This window comes from Manacus candei, unplaced genomic scaffold (assembly GCF_025592945.1).
Source record: "Manacus candei isolate 608988 ecotype Guabito, Panama unplaced genomic scaffold, ASM2559294v1 h1tg000064l, whole genome shotgun sequence".
Taxonomy (NCBI): domain Eukaryota; kingdom Metazoa; phylum Chordata; class Aves; order Passeriformes; family Pipridae; genus Manacus; species Manacus candei.
This window is the reverse complement of record NW_026138112.1, coordinates 1,433,026-1,458,754: the sequence shown is the minus strand read 5'-3', so window position 1 is coordinate 1,458,754 and position 25,729 is coordinate 1,433,026. Positions and strand designations below refer to the sequence as shown.

The 25,729-nt window shown below is 53.8% G+C and overlaps 1 protein-coding gene across 3 annotated transcripts in view; it reads right to left on the bottom strand.

Moving 5' to 3' along the window:
* Window positions 1-5,580: 5,580 nt before the first annotated feature.
* Window positions 5,581-25,729, bottom strand: part of RBM19 (RNA binding motif protein 19) — a 67,085-nt gene continuing 46,936 nt past the window's right edge. For 2 of the 3 annotated variants that reach the window (XM_051805279.1, XM_051805282.1), the window contains exons 23-25: window positions 24,225-24,345; window positions 17,477-17,590; window positions 5,581-8,817 (exon numbers count right to left, since the gene is read on the bottom strand). In XM_051805279.1, coding sequence (XP_051661239.1) covers window positions 17,499-17,590; window positions 24,225-24,345 — 213 coding nt within the window. In that variant the 3' untranslated portion in view covers window positions 5,581-8,817; window positions 17,477-17,498. The remainder of the gene's footprint in view (window positions 8,818-17,476; window positions 17,591-24,224; window positions 24,346-25,729) is intronic. The other variant, XM_051805281.1, reaches the window with a different exon arrangement.

Below are 25,729 nucleotides of genomic sequence, written 5' to 3'. Positions count from 1 at the left end.
ATTGCAGAGTCCTGCACATCCCGCCTGGGGGATGCAGGAGGACAACCAGCCTGCTGGGCACCCACTGCCAGCTACCCTGCCACAAACCCATCCATCCAGTGCTCATTTAAAGAGCAGCACGTTTGTCCACCCTCATCAGGGTCAGATCAGCCACCAAAGCCAGCAGAGCCCCTGTGAGTTCACAGTGCTGGGTTCCCCCACACCACAGCGGTGACTCCTCTATTACCACCTTCACCGTCGGGTTTGGGGACTTGCAGCAGCCCTGACTCGACATGCACAGGGTGACAGGGGCAGGCAGGGCTGCAGGACACCTTCCCAGCCAATGACAAGCCCATTCCTGTCATGGATTTGCACTTCCAGCCTGTGCCAATTAATGAGGTGTCACCAACGGCACCGCAGTGGGGCCCCGAGCTGGCCCTGCACAGCACCTCCTGCCCACACCCCCCTCAGCACCACACCTCACCCCCCTGCAAAGCCCAACCAGCCCTTCTCCCCAACCAGGGGGTGCACAAATCCTAGAGGGTGGGCTGGAGGAGGAAAATCTAGCCCCAAAGACCCCAAGTGCCAGCCCTCTGGCTCTGTTGCCACCCCCCAGAAGAGATGCCCCAAAGCTGAGCACAGCACCTATTAATTAAAATGATGCTCCAAAGCAGTGAGGAGCAGCACAGCTCTGCCCTTTGGCACTCTGGGAAGCAAGCAGGGACCTTGCCCAGGGAGGCTCCAGCTTCCAAGCCCCATTTCACTGGCAGAGGCAGAGCTATGAAAGGGGAGGGCTCCAGCTGACTGGGTTTCCTGTGGTCCTGCCCCCAGGCTGTGCTGGTTCTGTAGCTGCACACAGGGACAGGAGCAGTGATTTTGCTTGCTGGCAAAGCTCCCAGTTTGTTTAGATAGTTTGGGGAGAAGCCCAAACACCACACTCTTGTGCTGCTCCTTGCAGGAGTACCTCACCACCACCCCATCTATAATGTCTACCAAATAAACCAAGAGACACAACAACTCAGTGCAACACCACAGACCTTGCTGGAGACACCACAGATGCTCATTAGTGATTTTAAAATCATAGTGAGACCCATCAAAACCACCCAGAGGTGGCAAGAATCATGTTCCAGCCCCCAAGCCCAGCTCTGCACATCCCTCATCCCGGCCAATGCCCCCAAGACGCCCGCACATCCAGAACCTGGATCACTCTGCACAGTTTCTTCTCTCATCCAATTCATCCTTCAGACATTCAGAGAGTCCACCTGAGGTGAAAGACCATCAGGAGATGGGAAGCCTACAGCAAAGCTCAGAGCTTGCAAGACAAGGCCAGGTTGGATGGGGCTTGGAGCAACCTGGTCTAGTGGAAGGTGGCCACGGGCAGGGAGTTTGAACAAGGTCCCTTCCAACCATTCTATGATTTTAAGACCCATACTCCCCTTGGTTGAGTTTTTCCCCCAAACCAGCTGTAGTTGAATGTACAGGGTGGTCACAACCCAGAAACAAAACTCAGAATATTCATGACCAAGGCACACACTCAAAGCAGTCAGGAAAGGTTTGTCGAATACATTCAAACAATTAATACATATGAGAACATTGCAATTCCCCTCTTTGCTGGTCCACAAACAGAAAGAAGCTAAATTCATTAGATTAATATTTGTTGAGACTTATTAGTTTAGCTCTAATTTCATGATCAGATGGCATTTTCAGGGAGTTGAAAAGCAAGCTCTGAAGATTCATCGAACCTAAACCACGGCATTAAAGAGAAAGCAATTTAAAAAATTTCCAAGAAGAAAGCCTGTGCCCTGTTGCTGGTTTGCTTCTAAAACCGTTCTCCCACCAACTGGGAAATCAGGCACTTTTATTCCTCACTCAATCTGAGGCCCGAGCTCAGGCTTTTTAATATTAAAGCAAATTAACAGCTTCTCCAGACGCCCAGCCTTCCCAAAATGGGGGTGCCTTCTGGCTCTGATGGTGGCCACCTCTCCACACCGCCCATGAGACCTCAGAATAAGGTCCAGATGCTTTAAAGTCACCTGACTGAACTGGATGAAGACAACTGGGCTACCTGGAGTGGTGTCATCAGTGCAGAACCAGAGTGACCCCAACTCCTTTGTGCTGCAGCGAAGCAGAGACCTCACACCCGAGCTGAGGCTTCCCTGCATTTCATTACTTGGAGACCTCGTTCAATAAACCCAGCAACTGCGGTTTGGGCATGACAGGAACATAAACCACGGCTGCTGACCCCGTCTCCATCTCTGTTGCTCCATGCATGAAGTCCTCCAAGCCCCCAGAGCCAGAGAAAAATATATTTCATCACGAGGAAGGCTTCGTACAGCAAAAAGGGCTTCGGCGTGTGCATCAAGGAGCTGGAAGGAGCAAGAAATGCTCAGGGTATGGTTGTCCAGCAAAATTCCTGCCCCCAGACAGCTCCTCTGAACAGGGCTGGATGATGGAGAGCTCTCCCAGTGTGGCCTGGAGGCGATGGGGAGAACCTGGTCACATCCCCGAAGGCAAGCTGGGAAGGGCACTCCTCTTAGAGGCAATGTCATGCTTCATTCCCTGCTCCTTAAGGAAACTTTTAGGGAGGCAGAATTGATTCTGAAGTGTGATCATCTTAATTAGGGCACTGAAAAGCCAAGGGCCGGGTTCTCAGCCGGTGGGAGCCACGGGAGAGTTCTGGTGGCTTTGCACCAGCCGGGAGAAAAACCAAAGCTCAGGTGATGCCAGGGACGTTCCCGGGGCTCCGAGGCACCGCCGTCCTCCCGCGCCGTTGTTTGCCTCGGCCACAAGCCCCCTCTTCTCGCGGCTGGAAAGGTCAGCAGGGCCCCGGCGGAGGGAGGGCAGGATCAATGCCGGGGGTGACCCCTCGCCCCGGGGCCGGCGCTGCCCCGGGGCCGACGCGCGCCCAGGCAGCTGCTGGGGGCTGACCCCCGCGGGTCCCCGCGCTGACAAAAGGCCTATCTTCTCTCCGCCTAAATGATTTAAATTCTAATCAAACATCATTTATAGCACATCTCGGAGCCGTCTCCCGGGAGCTGGTCCCACGTGAGCCGTTGCCAGGGCAACCGGGGGGTCTCATTTCAGAAATGTCAGATTGCATTATTGTCTTCACACTTCTCTGATAACCCGGTGTCTCTCCCTCTCCTGCCACCCCCCACAACCCCCCCCGTGGCCCCCCCAGCAGCCAACCCCCACTCTCCTCACCGCCCCGCTCCCTGGAGGAAATCACCGGCTCCGTTTCATTCCTTGCCCTGCCGGCACCACCCTCCCAAGGCAGGGTCCCCGTTGGGCTCCGCCGCCTCCTCGGTGTCCTGTTATTTTGGACGGAGAGGAGAAGGAGGGCTGGGATTGTGTTGACCACGCTGGGAGGGAGGGGGAGAAGCTCACATCACCCCCCCTGCATTCCTTGCCATGCCATGGGGCTGCACAGGGCTACTTGCTGGCTCCCAGAAATTAAAGGGAGAATGGGGTGGACACGGCTCAGAGCAAGATTTTTGTCTGGCCGGGTGAGCTCCACTCTCTTGCAGCCTTCACAGGAGACCTTCCCTCCCCAGGGTGTGTCCCAGCACATCTCAAGCAGGTTGTCCTGCAGGATCCAGCACCACAGGACACTGCAGCTCCTCCTGGAGGCAGGGTGAGCACTGGGGCTCACAGCCAGGTAAGGGACCCATCCAGGAAAGGGACCCATGGACACCTTCTGTAGCATGGCTGCTCCTCCACTCCATGGTCTTCCCCTTGGAGGAAAGCATCCCCTTCCAGTGGAAGGTGTACCTGGACATGGCAGCAGTGCTGGAACTGGATGGTCTTTACAGTCCTTTCCAACCCAAACCATTCCATGATTCTTGGAGAGGCTCACCTTGATGGTGGCAGCTCAAACCCTGTGCTGCAAGAGCTGCCCGGGAGTCTGTTGGAGGAAAAGAAGCTGCACATGGAGGGAGACACCTTTGTACAGAGAAACTTCTGGCCTCAGGCACCTTCCAGCTTCCCCCCAGTTGGGCTGGCCCATGACTGGAGCTCCAATCCCACAGATGAGCCTGGCCAAGCTCTCCAACCAGCCCCGCCTCCAGCAAAGCTGCAGAGCCCAGGTGAACCCTCTTGCTTCACTGCTGCCATGTAAATGACATTCAAGAGTTATTTGATAATGACCTACCAACCACCCAGCCGAGGCCGGACCCCCCTGCACAGCACCCAGGGGGATGAAGCAGTCAGACAACTTCAAATCACCAGACAGTTCTCACTGAGGTGACACTGACCCAAGCACCTGTGTGACACAGCCAGGGGCAAGATCCCAATCAGGTAAGAACAGCCACCAGGAAAGAGCCTGGACACCTCACACAGGAGAGAGTCACAGAACTGTTAAGGCTGGAAAAGACCTCACAGCCCCATCTCCCCCCAGCTGTACCTTCTCCTCTCCTGGTGGTCACTCCACTCCCTCTTGCTGCCGTCATGACCAGGACGTGCTGCTTTCCCTTGGAGCACCAACAAGCCCCAAGGAACCAAATCCCATTTTATCCCCTCCCCTATATAAGCTCCAGGCACATGATGTGACTTTGGGATGGTCCTGTGCAGGGCCAGCAGCTGGACTCAATGATCCTTGTGGGTCCCTTCCAACTTGTCACATTCTGTGATCCTGTGATTTTCTGGAGGCATCACTGACTCGTTGCAGCCAGCTGTGCTGCTCTGGCCCCCCTCCATGACTCCAAGACTCACCTCCACCCCCCCAGAGGTCCCTGCTTCCAGCTCCCAAAGCCATCCTGTAGGCTGTTTCCTACAGGAGCTGATATGCCAGCGTTCACATCAGCTGCTCATCTCTCACACCATCCCAACAGCTCCAATTTCCCCATTTTTAACCCCATCTCCCTGCATCCTGCTGGAAGGTGATGGAGCAGTGGTGGTGTCATCCCCACAGTCCCCAGGCATGAGCCCATGTGTGCTGTCCCACATCCCTCCATCCATCCACCTGCCAGGCGCCTTGGCTGCCTGATAAACCCCTAATGAACCTCCCAACTCTGCCTCTTCCCAAAGAATAAACCAGCCCTGGCCCAGGCGGTTAATATTTAACTGAATAAGGGCCATAAATATGGAAAATGGGACTTTTAATTAAATAAGCAGCTTTTAAAAGGGCCCTTGGGCCGAAGAGGCTTTTGTTTAAATATGATTGATTTGACACGTCCTTTCCCTCCCGCTTTCTCCCGCTCTCTCCCTCTCCTGCTTGGTGCAGGGATGGGAAGCACAGTCTGCATCACAGTCCTGCCATGGGACCCTCTGCCTGCCTGCACCCAGACAAGCTGCCTGCCCCCCAAAAACCTGCCTGTAGCCTCAAGCACACAGGTTTGGGGGTGTGGGAGTACTCTGATGGGCAGGGACAGCCCTTCAGCTCAATCCAACCCGTTTGATTTTAAGAGCAAAAAGGGAGCAGAAGGTTTCCCAGGGCTTCTGAGCTGCCCTTGCCCACCCCAGCTGATGAAACCAGTGATACTGGTGACCCCCAGGGTGGGATCTGACCTCTCCCATCACACAGCTATGTGATTTTCCCCATGTAGGACACAGCAGGTCCCTTACAAAGGCAGTGGAGGGGAAACTGAGGCAGGGAACAGGGAATGACCTGCCAGGGGAAGGGACTTTGCCCAGTGCTTTGGGGCCAGATTCATCCCCCCAAACTTCAGCACACACACATACAGACTTTGGCTGCAAAAGTGCAGTAAAAACAGGTTTAATAACTTTGCTGTTCCTTGACATTTGGGCACTACTTGCCATAGCAAGCGGCACTAATTACTTCTCAGTTACCCAGGCACTGCGGTGTGAGGAGAGCAGGGGCTTTATGGAGTGCCAGGGGCTGCTGGGGGGCACCAGGATGTCGCCAGACCTGGGAAGAGCCTGGGGAGGTGCTGGGGTGCAGGTGGCTTTGCCTGGCCTGGCAGTGTCACCCTGTACACCAGGCAGTGCCCTGGGCTGACCCACCGTGTCCCCCCCGCCCGCAGGGAGCATCGTCAGACCTGGCTCTGCAAGAAACAGGAGTGGGAAGTAATGGGAGGCTCAAGGTCAGAAATCACTGGGAAAAGATGGGAATGCTGGGAAAAGCACCAAGCAGGATCATCACTGTGTCATGATACGGACCAGAGCTGTGGCCACATCTGCAGGAGGGGAGGAAGCTCCAACGCGGCACAGAGAAGGTGGGAAAGGGCAAAAAGGATGTCCCCAAAGCTGAATGGCCTGAGGCTGGGGGACAATTAGAGACCAGGAGAAGGGGCAGCCCGTGGTGGCTGGTCCCACCTGGCAAACACCACAGTGAGGGTCACTCTCAGCTGGTTCCTCCTGCGTTTTCCATCCATGGTTCTCCCCATCCATCCCCCGCCGACGCCGCAGGCCTCGGGCTCCCTTCACTCAGCACTGCCATGGCAGGTCTCAGCTGAGAGAACACACAGTTAATTATCTCCACAAACAACTCGGGGGAAGCAAAGTATTCCCTGGACCTGGACCTGCTGCTTCGATGGGATTTCACGAGTGAGAATGTGGAAATGGGGGGGGAAAAAAAAGGAAGGCATTAATTTGGAAAAGAGCAGGTTGGGCTTCACATCGCTTCTGGGTGTCCTTGGGCATGAAAATGCCCATCATGATGTGCCCAGAAGGATGGTGTTCTCAGTCTGGAGTCAGACTGTGCTGCTGTGGGACTTTCTCCTTCAGAAAAGGCCGGGTGGATCCAGTGGGATCACCAACACTTGAGGCAACCACAGCTTCTCCCTGGGTCTGAGCATCCCCAGTGCTGACACAACTGATGGATGGTGCCCAGGTCCAAAGTCTGCTCAGTGCCAGGGTCCCCCGAGGTCTTTGGGAGCAGGCAGGACTAGCATCCATCAGCAGTGGCACAAGGAGAGCTGCTGGCACCCTGGTGTGACTCCAGGTCCTCTGTGACACACAAAACATACTGCAAAACAACAAGTTTCTGCTTTCAGAAGTTAAACTAAACCTCATGTCTTAACCTCATGCTTCAGGAAGCTCACACTTCCCCATGGCATCCAGTTTGGGTTCCCTGACTTGGATGTCACCTCCCAGCCAGGATCCCTCCTGGAGAGCAGCTTTCTCCTGAGCTGCCTTCCACCTGCAGTGACACACCCTAATTCTTCAAACCCATCACTAATCATCTTGTATTTCCCCCTTAAAACACACAAGGCACTGCCTGGGTTAGTTTGTGATGAACTGCCCCCCCTCTCAGGGCTCCTCTCTTCCAAAGCCCCCTCAGGCACCCCCAGTTTTGGGTGCCCACTCCAAGGCACTGCAGTGTCCTCATTTTTCTCTCTCTGAAACCTGGCCACGTCTCAGCCCTGGTGTGCAGCTTCGTAACAGCGAAACATCCATGAATCCTGGTGTTCCCTTCATCCTTGGTGCCTAAATCCACCTTCTCCAAGCCCTTCCCTCTGGGTGCCAGTGCTGCTGGGAAAACAAGGGACATTTCTGGAAGGGGCAGCTCAGGAGATGGAGCCTGAGACCAGGAGTTTCCTGGCTCTGCCCCTCTCCTGCTGGAGCCAGCTGAGGGTTTTAAGGTTTTCAACATCTAAACAACCAATTTGAAAAGCAGAGCCCAAACTTTTCCCACCTGGCTCCCAGTTAAAGATGGGAGAAATCTATAACCCATGTTTGGGTTGGAAAGGGGATGTCCCTGAGCCACTGAGTCCATCATGTGTGGCTCCCTGTTGTGGTTGCCAGCATGAAACTTGGAGCTTGGTCCTCAGCTCCTCCGAGTCCTGCTGATCTCCATGGGTGCTGTGGGTGCTGATGCCGAGGGGTCCCAAAATATCCCACCTCAAATCCAGCTGAAGTGCTCATCCCTGACAGAATCAGTGGTATTTTCATGGATTCAGGCTCAAATTAACCTCATGTGAGAAAAACAAACTGGGCAGGTGCATCACCCGGGAGGTTTGATGCCACAGGCAGATCCGAACACGGGGCCGCTCCTGGGGACTTGAGGCAAAAAAAAAAGCTCCTCGTGGCAGTGCAGAGATAAAGATTTTTTTTTTTTTTTAAAGGCATGTGGTTCTCATAAAGGAAAAAAAAAAGGGGGGGGGGAAAAGGCCCCATGTTTGCAGCCAACATGTGTAATCTGTTGCAGCCCTTGTCAGACAAAACAGTTTTGCCGTAAGACAGCGATTCCCAGAGGGGAAAGGGGCGAAGTGAAAATACTTTATCAGCTGCCTACATATGTAAAGCGGTACCCTGGTTGAAAAGCAAAGCCTCTTTCCCTTTGAAAGCTGGGAAGGGAGAGATGGGAGGCGACTGCCTGAGAGCAGGGACAGAAATGACACAGGCACAAAGCCCAGCGCGGCAAACCCCAGGCCTCCCTCCCAAAACACGCTTATTTCCCCATCAGCCCAACAGAACTACCTGCCTGTGGCAAAGATGGTATTAAACAAACCAACCCAAACAAACCCCAGACGTGATTCCGTGTGGAAGACTTAAAATACACGTGTGGTTTTCAATGTACAGAAACTGTGGTTTAGTTCAGAGGCTAAAAGCGGGTTCCCGAGTCCCCGGGGTCAGCAGGGAACTGTCCATCGCCCCAAGTTCCTCTTCCACCAGGTTGGGCGGCTTCTGAGATGAAGGGAATCACATCCCTGCCTGGATTTAAGAAGTGATGCTCAGGCAGGAGCTGCTGGCAGACAAGGGCTTTTTCCTCCCGCTCTGGATTTAAGGTCTGTTTAAAAGGCTGGGAACACCGAGAGCTGGACCCATGGCATAAATCAGCCCCGGGGTTCACAGGGCGGGCGGACGGCACCGGCAACAAGTGTGCTGGCTGCCGAGTCCTCACGGAGGCTTCTCCTGCTCCATCCATCAGCCAGAGACCTGAGAAGATGGAAAGAGAATTAATCCCATGTAGCACCTCCCTGTCACCACCGGCGAGACAGCGAGGGGGACCTGAGCCAGGCTGGGGGGACACCAAGTGCCCGGCTCCATCCCGGGCACATCCAGCAGGATGGAGAGCCCAGGAAGGGATGAGACACCGGGCCTGTGAATGCACAGAGGCAGGAGGGAGGTAAGAAACGGGATGGGGGGAGGAAGTGGAGCAAAGCAAGGAGAGAAGGAGGAGAAGAAAGGGAAGGAGAAGCGGCAGCGGGGGGAGAGGGAAGGAGCAGGCGCGCGCGTGCCCATCTGGGCGATGCATCACATTGAAATTGTCCCGCATTAAAAATTCACCAGCCAGTGAATTTTCAAGGGATTTGTAGTAATTAGATGACAAAATGCTGGCAAATCTCAGGCTTGCCAAAGATGTTACTCAGGGGTCAAAGACTCGACACTTTTGGCTGGGTAATTTGTAAGTGTCAATCACACTCAGCCATCAGAGAGAAAGGAGAGATCTAAGGGCTGAATCCTAACGAAGTCCAAGGCTCCTGCCTGCCGTGGCCCCCGCCGCCCCCTCCCACTGCCACACGGGGCTCCAGACCCCCAGCTGAAACATGAGAGTGGGGTGATCTGCTTTTTTTAGTTCTAAAATTAAAAAAAGAAACTTCTTAGTTTTCATTTTTCAGCCCAAATCACTGGCGGGAGGAGCTCCTGCTCTGTTTTGCAGCTGCCTGGATGTGCCTGTCCCATTTATCCTGCTGGGGGGGTAGAATGAGCTGTGACACCCTCCCCCCCCTCAGTGTGATGCCTCTGCAGCCCTGTATCAGTTTGTCTGACACGTGGTTAAAATTGCTCCTGGGACAGTCCATCCTCCTGTTTCCCAGGGCTTGCTCAGCCCAGGCTGACACACTGGGCTGAATTCATCTGAAGATGAAATTAAAACAGCTCCTGTCTGCAATCTGCCTGTTTCTACCTCCCCATCGAGTGTCATGGAGCCTCTAGAGCCACCAGCAGCCCCACATGGGTTGTCTCTGCCTGCCTTGGCTCTGCTGAAATAACCTGGGTTAATTTAGACCCCAGCAGGATGCTCCCAGCCCTGGGATGGGGGAGCAGCTGGAGGGGGGGTCCCGCTTTGGGTTGAGCCCACGGTGGCAGCTTGTCCCTCACACCCACCTGGAATCTGGGGGAGAAAAGAAATTAAAAGGGTTTCTACTTCATCAGCTTAGAAACCAGACTACAAAATGCAAAATTAAAGCTTTACCCAAAACACCAGGAGAGATCCCTGGCCCTGCCAGGCATGAAGGCTCTGGCAGGGCTCAAGGCTCAGCAGGAGGGATGAGCCTGAGGTTAAGCCTGGGCTTTGCTGCCAGGTTTTTGGGGCAGGGTGGTCTCTGAAAGGGAATGGAATGGCTGTCCAGAGCCCGAACTCTCGTGAAGAGATTCTTGCCTTTTGTGGTCTGATTTCTAAGCTGATGAAGCAGAAAACCTTTGGATGGACTGAGGGCAGCACCCAAGCACTTCTCCAGCCCCACCAGCACCAGCAGGATGACTGCAAACACAGGCTACACTTCAGTCCAAAGAAGATTTTAGGTCACTGAACGTGGGAGAGGCAGGAGCACACATTTCTCTCCATCTCTTGTGGCTTATAAAGCTGTCCTCATTACACCTGCTAAATCCCACCTACGGTTTTGGGCCATGAGGGATGGTTTGAGCTGCAGGGAAAGGACAGGGAGGCTCCAGCCATCAGCTCTAAGGTGCTGCAGCTGCTGGGACATCAACAGTATCTGTCAGACCCCAAGGAAAAACACTGCACATCCCAAACCCACTCTCCAATACACTTAAATAAGCCAAGTCACAGGGAAAAAAAACCCTGAAGGCTTGTTTGCTCCACGCCTCCCAGAGGGCTAAATTTTGTGAGTGTCCTCAGTCCAGTGGCACAGGGAAGGGAGAGGTGGGGAAGGGGAGCAGAAGGGCAGGAGGGAAATCACCTTTGGCCAGAGCTGCTGTGGTTTATTGGAATCCATAGCCACTCCTTGCTGTGGGACAGCAGGACTGTGCTGTCTGGTAACAGAACCAAGTGGTGCTCTCCAGCCATTGTGCTGCCCTATATAAGGGAGCTGAGGGGACTGTAAACGTGGCTGTAGGTTCCTCCTCAATTTAAAAAGTCATTTAGCAGCTGCAAAACACTGCCTGGTAGCAGCCAGCCCTCAGAGGGGCAGCCTTCCTCCAACTACTCAGCAGCTGCACCTCCAGCTTCTACCCAACCTATTTAAATAGCCTGAACCAGTCTGCAGAGAGGCTTTTCCATGTTTATCTTCACTTGATCTAGCATCACCTTAAGAAGCTGCTAGAGGAATATTTGTTGGGAAGCAGCAGGGAAGGACTCTGTGACTTCCCAAGTGCCCATCACTGCTGCTCTGTCTGATGTTGGGCATTTGAGAGCTGTTCTCTGAGCAGGGGGTGTCTGTGGGGCACCATCTTCTCCCTGTCAGAGCCTGTTGCCAGCAGATGAAGACCCACAGGCCACCTCACTGCACCTGAATGCAGCTCCCACCACTGCCTCATTAGCTCTCACAGGAGAAAATTAACCACCAGCAAAGCAAAACCCAAATTTTAGTTGCATGAACACGAAGAAAACCTTTTTTGCCCCCAGATCACCTCTCCTGACTCATGCTGCAGACCTCCCTACTACTGTCCTACTCTCATTCCCCTTGTCCCAGCAGCTTTGCTAAGCCCTGAGCTGGGGATGTCACATGTGGGGATGTGGTGACACTGTCTTCATACCCTCCCTGCCCACACACACTCAGGCCCAGCAGCCCAGCGTGGTCCTGGGGCTGGGAGAGAGAGCCAAGCCCAATTACACAGCACTAATTATGGACTGTGGAACGTAGGGATCCTGCTCCTGCATGCCTGAGCCTGGCCACAGCTGCCCCACAGCAGGGGAGGTGGGATACCATCCCTTCTCCAGGGTCCTTCTCCCCACTCCCGCGCTGGCACCGCTTCCCGCGTTTCACCGATTCAGGTCACACTGTGCACACAGCGCCTCAGCCAACTCTGCTCATGTTCTCTCTGCCTCTCTTCCTAGCTCCAGTTTGGGGTGAAAGCCTCCCTTATTAGCCAATTTGGATACCTATTTACTGTGAATTACTGAGCCTGATTATTATTCATGAATGGCGAAGTCTGAAATCTCAAGCCCGGCCATGCGATTTCTCTCCCTCTCCAATGCATATATTTAGGGAAAACAGGAGGCAGCGTGTCTCAGTCACACGGAGCCATGCTCTGGAGAAAGGAGAACTGCACGCTGCCTCCTCATTCTCCTGCTGTGTTTCCTGGGGAGGAAGGTGGTGGTGGAAGCTGGAGGTGGTGGTGTCGAGCACTGGCCATGGTGTGACCCAGGGTAAGGTCCAGGTGTGTTGCAGTATCAAGGAGGAGCTCGTGCTCCCCAAATCTCCCTCCAGCATCTCAGTAACAGCCTTTGCAAATGGGGAAACTGAGGCAGTGAGGGAAGGTCTCTGTGGGAGAGCTTTGCTCCACTAGCAGCAGCTTGCCTTTATAGAATCACAGAATCACTGAGGTTGGAAAAGACCTCCAAGATCATCGAGTCCAACCTTTGACCAAACACCACCTTGTCACCCAGCCCAGAGCACCGAGAGCTTCGTCCAGTCATTCCTTGAACACCCCCAGGGATAGGGAGCCAGTTCCAGTGCCTGACCACCAAATTCTTCCTGATGTGCAACCTGAACCTCCCCTGGCACAGCTCCTCAGGCCATTTCTTTTTGTCCTATCACTTATTTGCCTGGGAGAAGAGACCCCCACCTCACCACAACCTCCTGTCAGGTAGCTGTGGAGAGCAAAAAGGTCTCCCCTGACCACACTGCTTCTTCCCTCTCAAAGGAGTAGCCACCAAAGCACTGTTTGTTTCCCAAGCCTAAACCCTTCCAGCGTGTTCCCTGCCACATCTTGCTCAAGACAACTGCAAACATGCACAGACACCACACTCACTGCCTCTGTGAGCAGGCAAGAAAAGCTGGTAAAGTTGCTGGGGAGAAGGGGATGGCTGTTGACAAACAGGCTGAGAAAATGCTGGAGATTCCAGAGTTCCTGGCTGGAAAACAGCAGGCATGACACAGGGGGATGCAAGCCTGTGCAGCCCTGGCAAAGGGCTGGTGAATGGCATCTCCAGTGTTTTCTGCAAGGAGACAGCCTTGCTTGGCTCTTCAGCACTTCCCAGAGCTCCACTCCAGGTAGGACACCCAGGAGAAAGACTTTGCAAAGGCAAGATGGGACTAGAGGGATGAGAAGAGCTGAAATTTGTGACCTGTAGGCAGGAGCAGTGCAATGGTGATGAAAAGAAACCACCAAGAGCTCACAGAGCAGGATGCTCCCTGCCTGCTCTGACTCTCCTGCCCCCTCCTCCCGTGGAACAGGGAGAAAAAACACCACAGATCGTGGTCAGGAGTTTTCCAAAGGCAGGGAGTCACTTTGAGCAATCAAAGAGGGCACTGTGGCACAGCCTGGCTCAGCAGAGACATGCTGTCTCAGCCCTGCAAGCAGAGGGGTTGGCAGTGCCCAGTAAAGCCAGGCCCCTTGGATATCCTCTCTGCCTTGCCTTGCCTGCTGTCCCTGTAAGTAGATAACAGCCCACACAGGCCTCTGGCAACAGGCAGCAATGAAGGAGAGCTGGTTCTACATTAAAACCAGTTAACCCTCTCATTCAGTAAAAAGACTGCATTTGAATAATATCCTAATCCAATTCCAGAGCTGGCCCTGGGGAAGGGGATATGGAGAGTGCCTGGGGAACAGCCACAGCTGTCACAGCCCCTGCTGTTGTCCAGCTCGCTGGGGTCTCACCCTGGATGAAGATGTCACAACCTGCCAGAAGCCCACCAGCTCCAACCTGGGATCTGCAGACCCCATGGGGACCCTGCATCGTATCCCAGGGTCCCAGAAGACAGGACTGAGTGTAAACTACTGGTTTCAGCTCTCCAATGGGAAGAGCATGTGCTGAGCACGATCCCAGAGAGACTCCCTGACCCCATCTTAGGGTGGCTGTACCCCAGCTCTTGTCTGCAGAGCAAGGGGTGATGATGGGCTTGGAGCTGCTCATCCCCTCTGCCATTAGCACAGCCTGGGTAAACACACCCATCCCAAAAAGGACACCCAGAGCAGGTGAGCATCCCCAAGTGGCCAGCTCTCCCCAGGGAGCACAGGGCAGCCGAGGGGTGACCGGCACACACGGTGACACCGACCCTGGGGTGCCAAGAGCCAGGAAAGCGAGGGGACCAGGGCTACAGCCCCTCACAGCCTCATTACAACAATTAGTGTGCAATCATTTGGTACAGATACAACCTTTCTGAATAACAGTTATTGCTAAAAGAAACTATTATCCCTCCCGAAGAAAACAAGTGCATTGTGATGGTGTTGAGCTGGAGAAGCACGGCCGAGGTTAAGGACCAGTGGGAGGCTGTTTCCCAGCTTTAACTACGTGGACAGTTAAGAGAGTTTGTATTATTTTATCATTATGATTGTTCCAGATCAGAGGAAAAAAAAAAAACCCAGGCAGCGGGGAGTGATGAATTTCCTGCAGACCTACTTAGGCAATCATTTTAATTCAGGGTAATTAGCAGGTATATGCTCGTTTTCCAAAAATTCCCGGTAAACCCGCTGTAATTTTAGGGGTGCCATGTGTGGGATTCTCAATACGTAACAAAGAAGTCTTTGCTGGTGGAGCAGGAATTAACTCAAACAGTTCTTCAGAGCTGCGATCAGCACTTTCATAATTAATGTCCAGGCACATATATATCTGTATACACATACACAGCCCCCCTCCGCTCACATCAAACAGATTTCCTTGATACCAAATTGCCTGAAAAATTAACCAATGTCAAACTGCTCAACAAGATAAGTATCATTAAGGGAAAAAGAAAATCTTCATTACGATTGAAGGTACGGGGGAAAAAAAAAAAAGAAACCCTCATGAATGTTTTCCAGCCTGTTTCCAGCCCGGGAAATAACATGTTTTAAAACATATCAAAGGGTTAAATTAATTTTCATTAAAATTTAAATTTGAGAAGGCTCCCTCTCTTCTTTCCTCCCTCCTCCCCCTTTGAACGTTTGACTGGCAACCATTTCATATTTCAATCTCGGCAGAACAAATTGAATTAGATGTTGAAACCAAACTCTGCTCTGTTCTCTAAAGCCTACATGCTCTGCTTGCGCTAATCCTTTTCGTCGCCGCTGCAGACCTCAGAGACACTCAGCAAGAAACCTGCCCTGCCACAAAAGACAATGAAGGGAAAGAGAGGAAAAAAAAGAAAAACCAAAAAAAAAAAAAAAACCCAAAAAAACCCAAACCTCAAAAAAATCAGGAAAAAACCCCCCCAGGAAAATCCAAGCCCAACCTGCAACACTGCAAAGCTTCACTTAAATCATGTGCTGGGTGATACACGTGCCTGGAAGGGACCCTGCCCGGCTCCTCTGTCCCCTGTGCTGGCTGTCAGCTGCTGGTTGGTCCTTCACACCCAGGATGTAAAAACATCCCTGCTAAATTTAAATCTAATTTAGCTAAGGGGAAAGTTTCCCTGCAGTGATCACCCAGTGCAGAGCTGCTGGGACTGGTGATGGTCAGGAGGCAAAGGCAGTGGGGAGACGCAGAGGGAGTGGGGATGGGAATGTCACTCATCATTGCTAAGCAAAAAAAAAAGGGGGGAAAAAAACATGTCACCACTGCAGGTGACACACTGACATCTCCTTTGACAGCCCTGCTTCTACACCTGTACCTCAGTTTACCCACCTGCAAAGGGCAGGGCGGATGCACTGGAGCTGCCATAAGGGCTGAGGGTTTTACACTGCAGCTCTGCAGGGATCTCAAAGGGGTATCCCTGAATTTTGTGGGAGTCTGTCCCCTGAGCCAGCACCCCCAGGCCCCAACAGCAGGAATGTCTGGAGTTGGGGTCTGGGAAGCCCCTCAGTGGCAGTAGCAGGGCTCTGGAACTGCAGCACAACTTGGGGGACCAGCATGGGGTGTCACAGCTCTGGTCACTGAGCAAGAGTGCTCAGCCTCCTCCTGGGACTGCAGGAAGAGCCAGGGAGCCTCAAGCCCACCAGTGCCAACCCCCAGGCCCCGTGGGAGGATGGGTTTTGGGAGAAAAACTGGTAAGGTCACATTTGTGTCCCAGAAGAACTGGGACAGGACACATCTGTGAGCACAGGGCTTGCCTGGCCTCTGAGCAACACTGCACGTCCTTCCCCTCCTCAATCCCTCCCCAGCTCCACCCTCGGGCTGGAGAAGGTGTTAACAGCAGGTACACCTGGAGGGATCCTTAAATCAGAGCTGCTCCGAGGGGACAAACATTATCTGGAAGGCCCAGCACTTCCTGCAGAGGCACTGCACGAAGCAGGCAGTTGTTTAACCCAACCTGGATTATTCCCGTGGTCACCTAAGCACCTTCCCTTTCATCAGGAGGGCCCCGGGGCTGTGCTCGTGCCCAGTGCCAGTGGCAGCCCCGGGAAGGCACGTGGGTTAATGGGTTATTGGTTGGCTCCAGTGGGTTAATGGGGTTATTGGTTGGCTCCAGGGCCAGATGGGCCCGCGGTTCAGGCGGCCAGCGGTGGTGTGAGCTGAACAAAAGTCTGGTAATAAGTAAGGTGATGAGCACCCCACTGCTTGGTGTATTGGGCACCACCTCGCAGCAACAGGCAGAGATTGCTGAGAGGAAAACAGCCTCTCTGGCAGTAATGTGCATCTAACACACACACACACACAGAGTGAGGTGCAGCCAGTCCATCAGTGGATGGGAAAAGGGGAACAGGGTGCAGCTCAAAGGGACCTAGGAGCCCTCCTGGTGTTCTCCAGACGCTGTGGTCGGTGAACAGGTTTCCTACCAGCAATCCAGGGTCTCCACCATGGCCACAAACACAGGCAAAGCAGATCCATGAGCCTGTCTCAGCTCTCTTGAACCTACCCAGGGTGTGCTCGGTGGTCTCAAAAGGAGGTGGGGGGCTGGCACGACTGCACATTTAATTCTGGTTCCCTCCTGCCAACCTCTGCCACCTCACACTCTGCAGCCTCAAGATGTCCAAGAAGACACATGCCAAGGAAGAGTAATGTCAGCCAGGACTGGAGACAGCATGAACCAGCCCTTGGGGACCAGGGTGCCCTTGGAGGGAGCGAACCAGGAAAGTCCTGGGTGATAGCAGGAAAAAGGCCTTTGCCAAACCCTCTGTTTCAAGGTGGTAGCTGCAGGTTGGTTTCCAAACAGGCATTTTTATTTCTTGGCAGCCCATCTGTTCTCCCCCAGCCACAGGGAGGGCCAATTCGTGCCTCGACAGCGATTTCTGCTGCAGCAGCAATTCTGCTGCCTTCCCTTGTAGGGAAGCAAACACACAAGGGAGCACACAGGGACACAAGCAGTGTGTGCACTCACTTCTACATGGAGCCTAACCCCAGCCCAAATCTGGGCTGTACCCCCTGAGACCATGGCCACGAGCCTGTGGGGTGACAGGGAGGAGGGGCAGAGGGTAGGACCCCTGCTTGGAGGCTGCTGAGCCTTTGCAGTTCCACCTTCTCCTCTGCCTGGCACTGACAACCCTGTGGCAGCCCAAGACATTCCGACCTTTAGGGCCAGCTGTGCCCACCACGGCCCCACTGCCCTGTACCCACCTCACCAGACACCAGGCAGCTGTTACATGTCCTCATCTTTGTTGTTCTCCTCCTCTTCCAGGTGCTCCAGGATTTCATTCAAAACTTCTGATCGTTTTTTCTTCTTTGGGGAGTCTGTCCAGGCCCAGGTGGCAGCGAAACAGGGAAGAAGAAAAGCAAAAATTGCAACCTGGACTCACACACAGCTCACCTCCAGCTCATTTACCTGGGAGGGCATGAGGGGGCTGGAGGTAGCAGGATACCTCCAGTCCTCTCATCCCCCTTCCAGGTGAAGCCCCTCAACTATCACGTCCTTCTCCTCCCCAGCCAGGTCCTGGCAGGGCACCATGGCTGGAGCTGTGACTCTCTACCTTCCACCTGTGCTTTAGTTCACAGGCTTTGCTGAAAGCAAACAGCCCCAGCAGCCCAACAGGCTCAGAGGTGATGCCAACCCCTCCTGTTCACCCCAATTCACCCATCTCTTGTGCAAAAGTGACCCAGGCACCACCAACCAACACAGACCCACCAACACCCTCGCTGAGACCACACAATTCCTATAGCCCAGTCCACATCTCTCACCTGACTCTGCCCAGACAGCTGGGGCAAGGATGTCCCTGCTTTGCTTCTCCTACCCCACACTCACAGCACTGTCCTGTGACCCCCTGGCTCCCCAAACTCCCGTGGGGTGCAGCACCGTGTATCCCTCCCCACGGATGCTACAGCCAGCCCTGGGGGCTGCCAGCACCTGAGTGAACATCCCAACCCCACTTTAGGGTGACAGAGCCATTTAGTCCCTGTTCTGAGGCAAACACCCCCCTCTCTGGTGGGCAAGAAATGCCCTCCTGGCAGGAGCCACGGCACAGCCCCCTCTCCCCCCTCTCACTCCCCAGCCAGCGGCTCTCGCTTGCGAGCAGCACATGGAGAACAGCTGTTTAAATCCTGCTTTCAGACATCAAAAGCCTCGCTGGGTTTCTCAAACAAACAAACATACCATAGGACTAAAGAAAAGGTGTAAAATAAATAAATGGAACAAGCTGTGCATTTTCTTTTAGTATTACAGCTGCTGCGGGAGATAAACAACAAGTAAATGTCACAAAACATCAATACAGAAGAAATTAACCTGACAAAAGCTCACATCCCCCCCCCTCCACCTCCCCCCAACTCCCAACAATTTTGCATTTCTGGAGTTCCCATCTAATGATTTTATTTTTCAATTAATTCTTTGACAGGGAGCCAGAATCTGCCTCCCTTCCCCCTGGGGGCTGTGGGGACAGGCTGGGGACAGAGGTGCTGATGGACCCCGCTCCCCTCCCAGCACCCACCCTGCTGAGCTCAGGGGAGCCAAGAGGGACCACAAGGTGCCACCCCCAAGACCCTCCAGCGGCTCTTCCCAGTTCAATCACCCAAAGGCACAAGGGATAACCCACCCTGGAGAAAGGTGCCAGCTCAGCAGTTCTCCCTTGCCTTTACTCTGCCCTCATGCTTGAAAACAGCATCAACCGTGGCCTCAGCTCCCAAATCCATTGCAGGGAAGTGTGTCCTGCACCTGCCACCCTGTCCCCAGCAGACCCTGAAGTGTCCCATGCAGAAAGCCTGCATGGAAGCAATGATGGGGGTTGCATGGAGGAGAGGACGTGGGATGCTGGATTCAAAGGGAGCATCCCTAAGCAGAGTGCTGGACCCACAGGACCTGCAGTGGCACGGGCTGGGGGCTGGCAGGGCAAATGCCCCCCCACTGCATCCTCCAGATTCACCAGCTCGGCCACGGGGAGCCCCGGGAACATTCTCCCATCGTGTAACAGGGAGGAAAACGGGACAACAAAAACCCAGGAGGGTGGGGAAGCGAATTGGTTCAACTTCCGTTCTGCTGCTCCAAGCTGGTTAAGGTTTGCCCGCTAACGATCCCATTTGCTTCCTTTAAACAATAGGCAAAGCCGGCGGGGGTGGGCCGAGAGGGGGATTACCACGGGATTAGAACGTGGCAGGGTTGCGGATGCCACGCTAATCCTGCAGGGTTTTACTCTCCGGCTACGGCATGTGTTTGCATTAGTTACAGATGCTCTCTTAAAAAAATTCTAAAAGAAAAAAAAAAATGGAGAAGAAGAAGAAGAAAGGAGAAAAAAGGGAGGCCAAACAGCTGGGAGGTGAGGGAAAAGGAGCAGCCTGGAGGGCTGTGGCCAAAGGAGGAGCAACCCGAAAGGTGATGGGGACAGGGAAGACTTTTCCCACCCCGCCAGGGAGGATCAGGTCCAGAGTGGAACATGCCTTCCCTTGCAAACCCCCAACTTCCAGTAAACAACTGTAAATAACAAGGATGAGCCGCAGTGGGGCTCCTCTGCTTTACACCCACCCACAGCCTCTGCTGAGCAGGGCCCTCGCTGGAAACACTCACAACTGCAACCCCCTCCTCACTCACCCTCCCCTCCTTCCACCCCGTCCTTCCCATAAAAAAAAAAAAAAATAAAAATCCCCCCCAAGTCATTCCTTCCCCTTTCTCGCGCCTCGCGCAAAATTCCCCATCTGTCAATTTAATTCTTTGATCGATGGGAAAGAGCAGGAAAAAACGGCCCAGCACAGCTGGCTTCCCAAGTTAGCCCTGGCAGGATACCGGCGGCCCCGCTGGAGCCGGCTGAGTGTGATGTTTGTGAAGCGCAGAGAACACAAGTCAATAGTAATTTAGCTGGATTGGGAGCAAGTACCTTCCCTGCACGGACTGCGGGCTCCCGGGAGAGCGGGATCGCCGCCTCCCCTCGCAAACCTGCCCCCAGCAAGGCTTGCCAGGCTGGAGCTGCAGCAGCAACCTGGGCAAGCGGGGGGGAAAAGGGGGCTTGAGCTGCTGGCAGACCTTTGGTGGGCTGTGGTTATGCGGTTGTGGGGCTGCAGGAGATGTGCGGGTCAGCACCGGGGCTCTGGATGCGACCCTGGAATGTTGCTTCCTGTGCAGGGCACGGATCCAGATCTGCCTCTCACCCCAGGCCTGGCAATTCAGCTGCAGGGCAGGGGGGTCCCTTTGTCACTGTTTGGGTGGTGGTTTCAAGGACATCAGTGATCCTTGTTTTCCTTGTTTCCCACTCAGGAGCCAAGATGCTGTGGGTGGCAGGGTTTGCTATCCCTCACTGCCCTGATGTAGCACCTGCCACAACCCTGCTTCAGGTTATGAGCTGGATTATAAACCCCAAGGACAGCTGTTGGCCAACCTTTCCCTGGCTTCTCCTTACCAAGTTAGAGTAGGTAAGTTTATCCACAGCAGCACCAAATCCTCCCCTGTCACTGTCCCAGCTCTCAGGCTCTCTGCACTCCTTGCAGCAGTGGGTCCCCCCAAATTACGAGTGGGGTGCAGTTAAAGCTCAAAGTGGCTTTTTGTTTCCTAATATAAGATGCTCCTGCCTCAGGGTGAAAAGAAGGTGCTCTCAGAAATGAGTAAAAAGATTCAAAGCTCTTACAGACTGTTCTTGGGGGGCCAGGAGAGCCAGTGTGGAGTGCAGTGCTGCAGTCCCAGGCATCAGAGCTCAGCTGTGGCTTCACTCCTGACAGCATTACTGAAACCACCTCTGGCAGTCAGTGACCACTTCTGAGGTCCTCACTTTCTCGTGGAACATTACAAAGCCTCAGAACAAGCCATAAAGAATGACCTGAAAACTACACAAAATGGGAAGGAAGCCTATTCCATTTTATTGCATCTATTAGACCTATTGAAAAGATGGCTCAGAAGTGGCTTGATTGCCATGGCAAACGCCTGCATGGAAAAAAAGATTTGGGAGCCCAGACCTCTCTTTAACTTAACAAATAACAGCAGAGACCTGGAACTGGAAGCCAAATCTCTGTAAATGGCGTCTAGAAATTAGGTGCATAATTGTAGCAGAGAGCAGTCAGTGGTAGGACACGTCTCTCACAGCCCAGGTCTGGACTTGGAAATACTCCAGAGTGTTTCCTTGCTAAGACAAAGGTGATGGGGATGACACTGGAGCTGCTGGATAAGGGGTTTTGGCTGCTGCTACTCAAGACACCTGTAAGATCAAGGTGGCTCAGTCCTTTGTCCTGTGACCTCCTCTGGCATGTGCAAAGTCCTTGGTATGCTCCCTGGTTGCTTTTCTATGGAATAACCAGGAAAAGAGCCAGGAGCAACAGAGGTCACCCTGTACCCATGGCATAGCAAGCCAACACAGCTGGATACAAATGGCAAGAGCAGCTTCTCCAACACCAAGGGTGGCTTGTGGTGTTGGAGGTCTCCAGGTCCAAAAGGATCAGAGAAAACCTGCAGAGAAAGGAAAAAAACAAAGGCTCCCCCATGAGACAGCAATGCTCAACCCTGCAAAGAAGTTCAGGGCAGAAAGCAAGGAATAAGCTGAGATGGATAGTGGGATAAGGCCTATCTCATCTACTACACTGTGCCTTTACATGGCATCTGCCTCCACATCCTGCTTCCCAGGCACTGCTGGCTGGGCTTGGCTTGGAGAGCAACTTGAAGACAGCAGCAGTGGTGACTTTTGGGGACAAAGACCAGCTGAGGACACAAGGGACTTCAGTCTTGACTGTTTCCTGAACCTTGAAGACTCTAAATTATCTTTTCTTTCCCATTATCAGCTCAGTCTCTTCCTACCTGGAGGTAAGAGACCAGATGGGCCTGGCCACTGCAGCCTGCAAAGCTGTGAAAAGACCCTCACAAGTCACCCACACTGAGGTGGGAGGGAAAAACTCAGGGGGACATCCATGAGCAGCACAGGGATGTCTGAGCTGCTCCTGGGGAGAGGAGAGTAGGGGAAATGGGTATGAGAAGGAAGAAGCGAGTTTGGTTTCTGGTTGACAGCACCTGGTCTGTTATCACCAGTGCAATGAGATGTGTGGTCTCAGCCCAGCTGAGTGGTGGCTGCAGGGGTAGGGAGGATGCAAGGCAGGGCAGGAATGCTGTGTGTGCTCCCTGTGGGAAAACCAGCCTCCAGCTACAGCGGGCAGGAAAGGTGAAGGAGTATCCCCATGGGGGCTGCAGGCAGGGTGGTGGCTGCTGTTTTCCCCTCTTTATCACTATCACACTCTGCACCCCCACAGCAAGAGGGACAGGGTGCAGCTCCCCCCCCACCTCGGAGCCACCGGGCATCGCTGCCAGAAACCCCCTCGAAATCAGGAAAGGACACTTTCCAAGGAAATAAAATCCCACTTGTGACCCTCCAGCCTGCCAGGGCGGTGTGGAGAGGCTGAGACCCGGTCCCAGGCACCGGCCAGTGCCTGCTGTGTGCCCCAGCCTGGCTTTGTTACGGAGATCTGCTCCTGCAGGTCCCTCTGCTGCAGGATTAGCTGTGGAGGACGTGCCTGTGCACCAGCCAGGGCTGGAGTCATTGGATGTTATTGCTCTCCCCTCGAGACTGGAGCACAGCAGTGGCTGCTGCTTCCATCCCATTCCCCGTCCCTAAAGATGGGGAGTGATAACCTGGCTCCTGTTTTTCAGTCGAGCCCCTGGGGCCACTTCAGCTCCGAGGCTGCATTCCCCTCGGGATGTGAAAATGCTCTTCCTGCTGCTCACCCAGTCTCCAGCTCGGTGAGGAAGAGCCCAGAGAAGGAGGCTGGAGCAAAAGGCAGACAGAAACCTGGGGGAGGTGACAGAGCTCACAGGCAGCAGCCAGCATCTGCTGTGAGTTTGCAACGACCCCAAATCCAAGACTATTTAATTCCCCCTGGGCTGAATAGAGGAGAAAGGAGGGAAGGTGATGCTGAAGATAAAACTGGGTGCATGAAACATCACATCTGCTGCCTTCTCCACCCAGGTGGAGACTCATGTTACTGTGAGTAAGCACGATGTGTCCCCCCTCCAGCACTGGGTTCTGGGTGGGCACATCCAACCCCCAGCTGTGCCCACCCTCCCTGCTGCCTCCTGCACATCCAGGCTCTTACACGTGCCTGGACACCATTGTGCTCTTTTCAGTTACCTCTTTGGCACCACGTGAGAGAACAGCCTCTGGATCCCAGCACTTTGCTCCACACCTCTCTGGTTTTACCCACCCTCAGCCCTTCCAGCACCAACCTGCAGCTTCCCCAGCCTGGAATAACTAGCCCTGCACACACAATTTCAGGAACACGTGGCCAGACCCTGCTGGAGTCAGGCTCACTAAATAACCGAGGCGTGCTGCTCTTCCATCACCAGGGATTGTGATGTGCAGCCCCACAACTGCTCCTGCCAAACCCCCGGGCCATGGGCATGTGGTGATGGAGAGGGGAGGCTGGGAGGGGATGCAGGAGGAAGCACATTGATCTCCAGCTTAGCCCTCCAGCCCAGGGGAGCCCTTCCTACATAAATATTTGCCAAGCAATGCATTTGTGCCTGTCGATGGCTGTCAATAGGAGCCTGCAGTGCTGTCATCTGCAGGGCTGCCATTCTCAACCTGATCCAAACAGCCCTCTCTGCATCTCAACCCATGGCCAAATTATTGGTCATTTTTAATCTGTGTGCTGCATGCACAGAGCCTGTCCCCAGCTCTGGAGCACCCTGGGGTGCTAGGGGATGGAGCAAAGGCACCGTGGTGGCAGGTGGCATTGAGGTGCCTCGGCAGTGCCAGCACACAGAGAGTTAAGCAGCTCACACACACAGAGCTGTCAGACAAAGCCCTGGCCTGGCTGCCTCCCGCTTCCCCCTGCATCCTCAGGCTCCAGCATCTACCTGCCAGCTCCAACACGCCAGCAGCAGTAGGGAAAGGGCTGGCGTGGACCAGCAGCGTGTGCCAGATGGGCTGGTGCCAGCCAGGCTGCAGGGACAGGCCAGAAGGATGCTGTGTGTTACCGTGGAAATGGTCGGCTGTTTTCCGTCTCAGAGCCTCCAGCGTCTCCTCCGTGTCTGCCCACTCCAGGACCAGCCTCCGGCCGTACAAATGTGTGCTGTGGCACAGGGCGTTGAAGGCTTTCTGCAGAATTCAGATGAGAAGAAATAAAAATTGCAAGAGAAAATAAGAACAGGCTCACATAAGGGAAAGCAAAGACGTCCCTCCCTCCGCCCTGAAGCTAAAAGGCCACCAGAGAACATCCTGCTCTGAGCGCTTTGCTCTGACGGGGCAGGATTCATCTCCATCAGTGGCTTTGACTGGATCATTTATCTTCTACATACTTGCAGCAGAGCAAATACCCACTGCCATTCCCTCAGGCTGCTGCTCATGGGAACAGGCTGAAATCCAGCACAGGGAGCAGCTCAAGGATGGGACCACACCTGAGCCAGGAAAGCTGCAGCCTGGAAAGGCTGTCGAGCCTTGGGGAAGCACATGGGGGGTCAGCAACAAACCAGGGCCTTCATGGGACATCTCGTGACTCTCTACCACCCTGTTCTCTGCTGGCACACAGGAAAGCACGGCTCAGTGTGAGCAGAGAGGTTCCTTTCTGCTCAGGGGCAACAAGTTTGAAAGCTGCCTTCCTCTCACCAACCATCTTGTGATATTGGCCGTAGTGGCAGCAAACAGGGCAGAGCAGAAGCCATTGGAGAAGTCCTCTGCTCTTTCTGCCTATGGTGGTTTGTTATGTCATAGAAATCCAGAGGCCTCCTCATTGTTAGATCCTGATTAATAACATCCATATAGCTCTTGGTGATGTGGAATACAAGTCTGCCGGCCAGCACAGAGCTCAGATGGCTTTTTATGCCTGAAGGCAACAAGCAGAGACACTCAGAAAACAGCAACTCCATCCAGGGAAGTTTGGCCTTGTCCTTATTTCCCACAGACTTTCAAGGAAATTCAGGACTGAGTAAGGTAGGGCCCATAATGCAAATACACAGACATATTGGTCAAGTATTTTCATACCCAGGCACAAAGTACTCCACAGTAACGTGACACATGGCTGGGCACAGGGGGAGAGAAATGCCCCAAATGCTCTTTTAAGAGCCCCAGCTAAGGCTGGGATTAGCTCTGCAAACTCATATCCTTGGAAAAAATACGGCAGTTATAGGACCACAGAAAGACATCCTGCAGTCCAACAGGGACCTGTCCTCTCATCTGGAGGCCCTCAAAACAGCACCAAAGCTGTCCTGGAGAAGCCCAGACCTCTCCTCCGAGCCATTTGCTAAGTGGCAACTTTGAACCACTATAGTTGTCCCCAAATGCCACATGTCTGGGCAGAGGGGCTTCTCCTGCAAGAGGCTTTGCTGCCCACAACTGCTCCTCAGCAGCCAGGACCCTCTTTGAGCCGCTGGGTTATGAAACTCAAAAACCTCCCCACTTCCAGTGACCAGCACTCAGTAACCTGCATTTCCCCCTCCTTCTGAATCCCTTTCTCACTTGCTATAAAAAAAGAGAGATGAGGAGC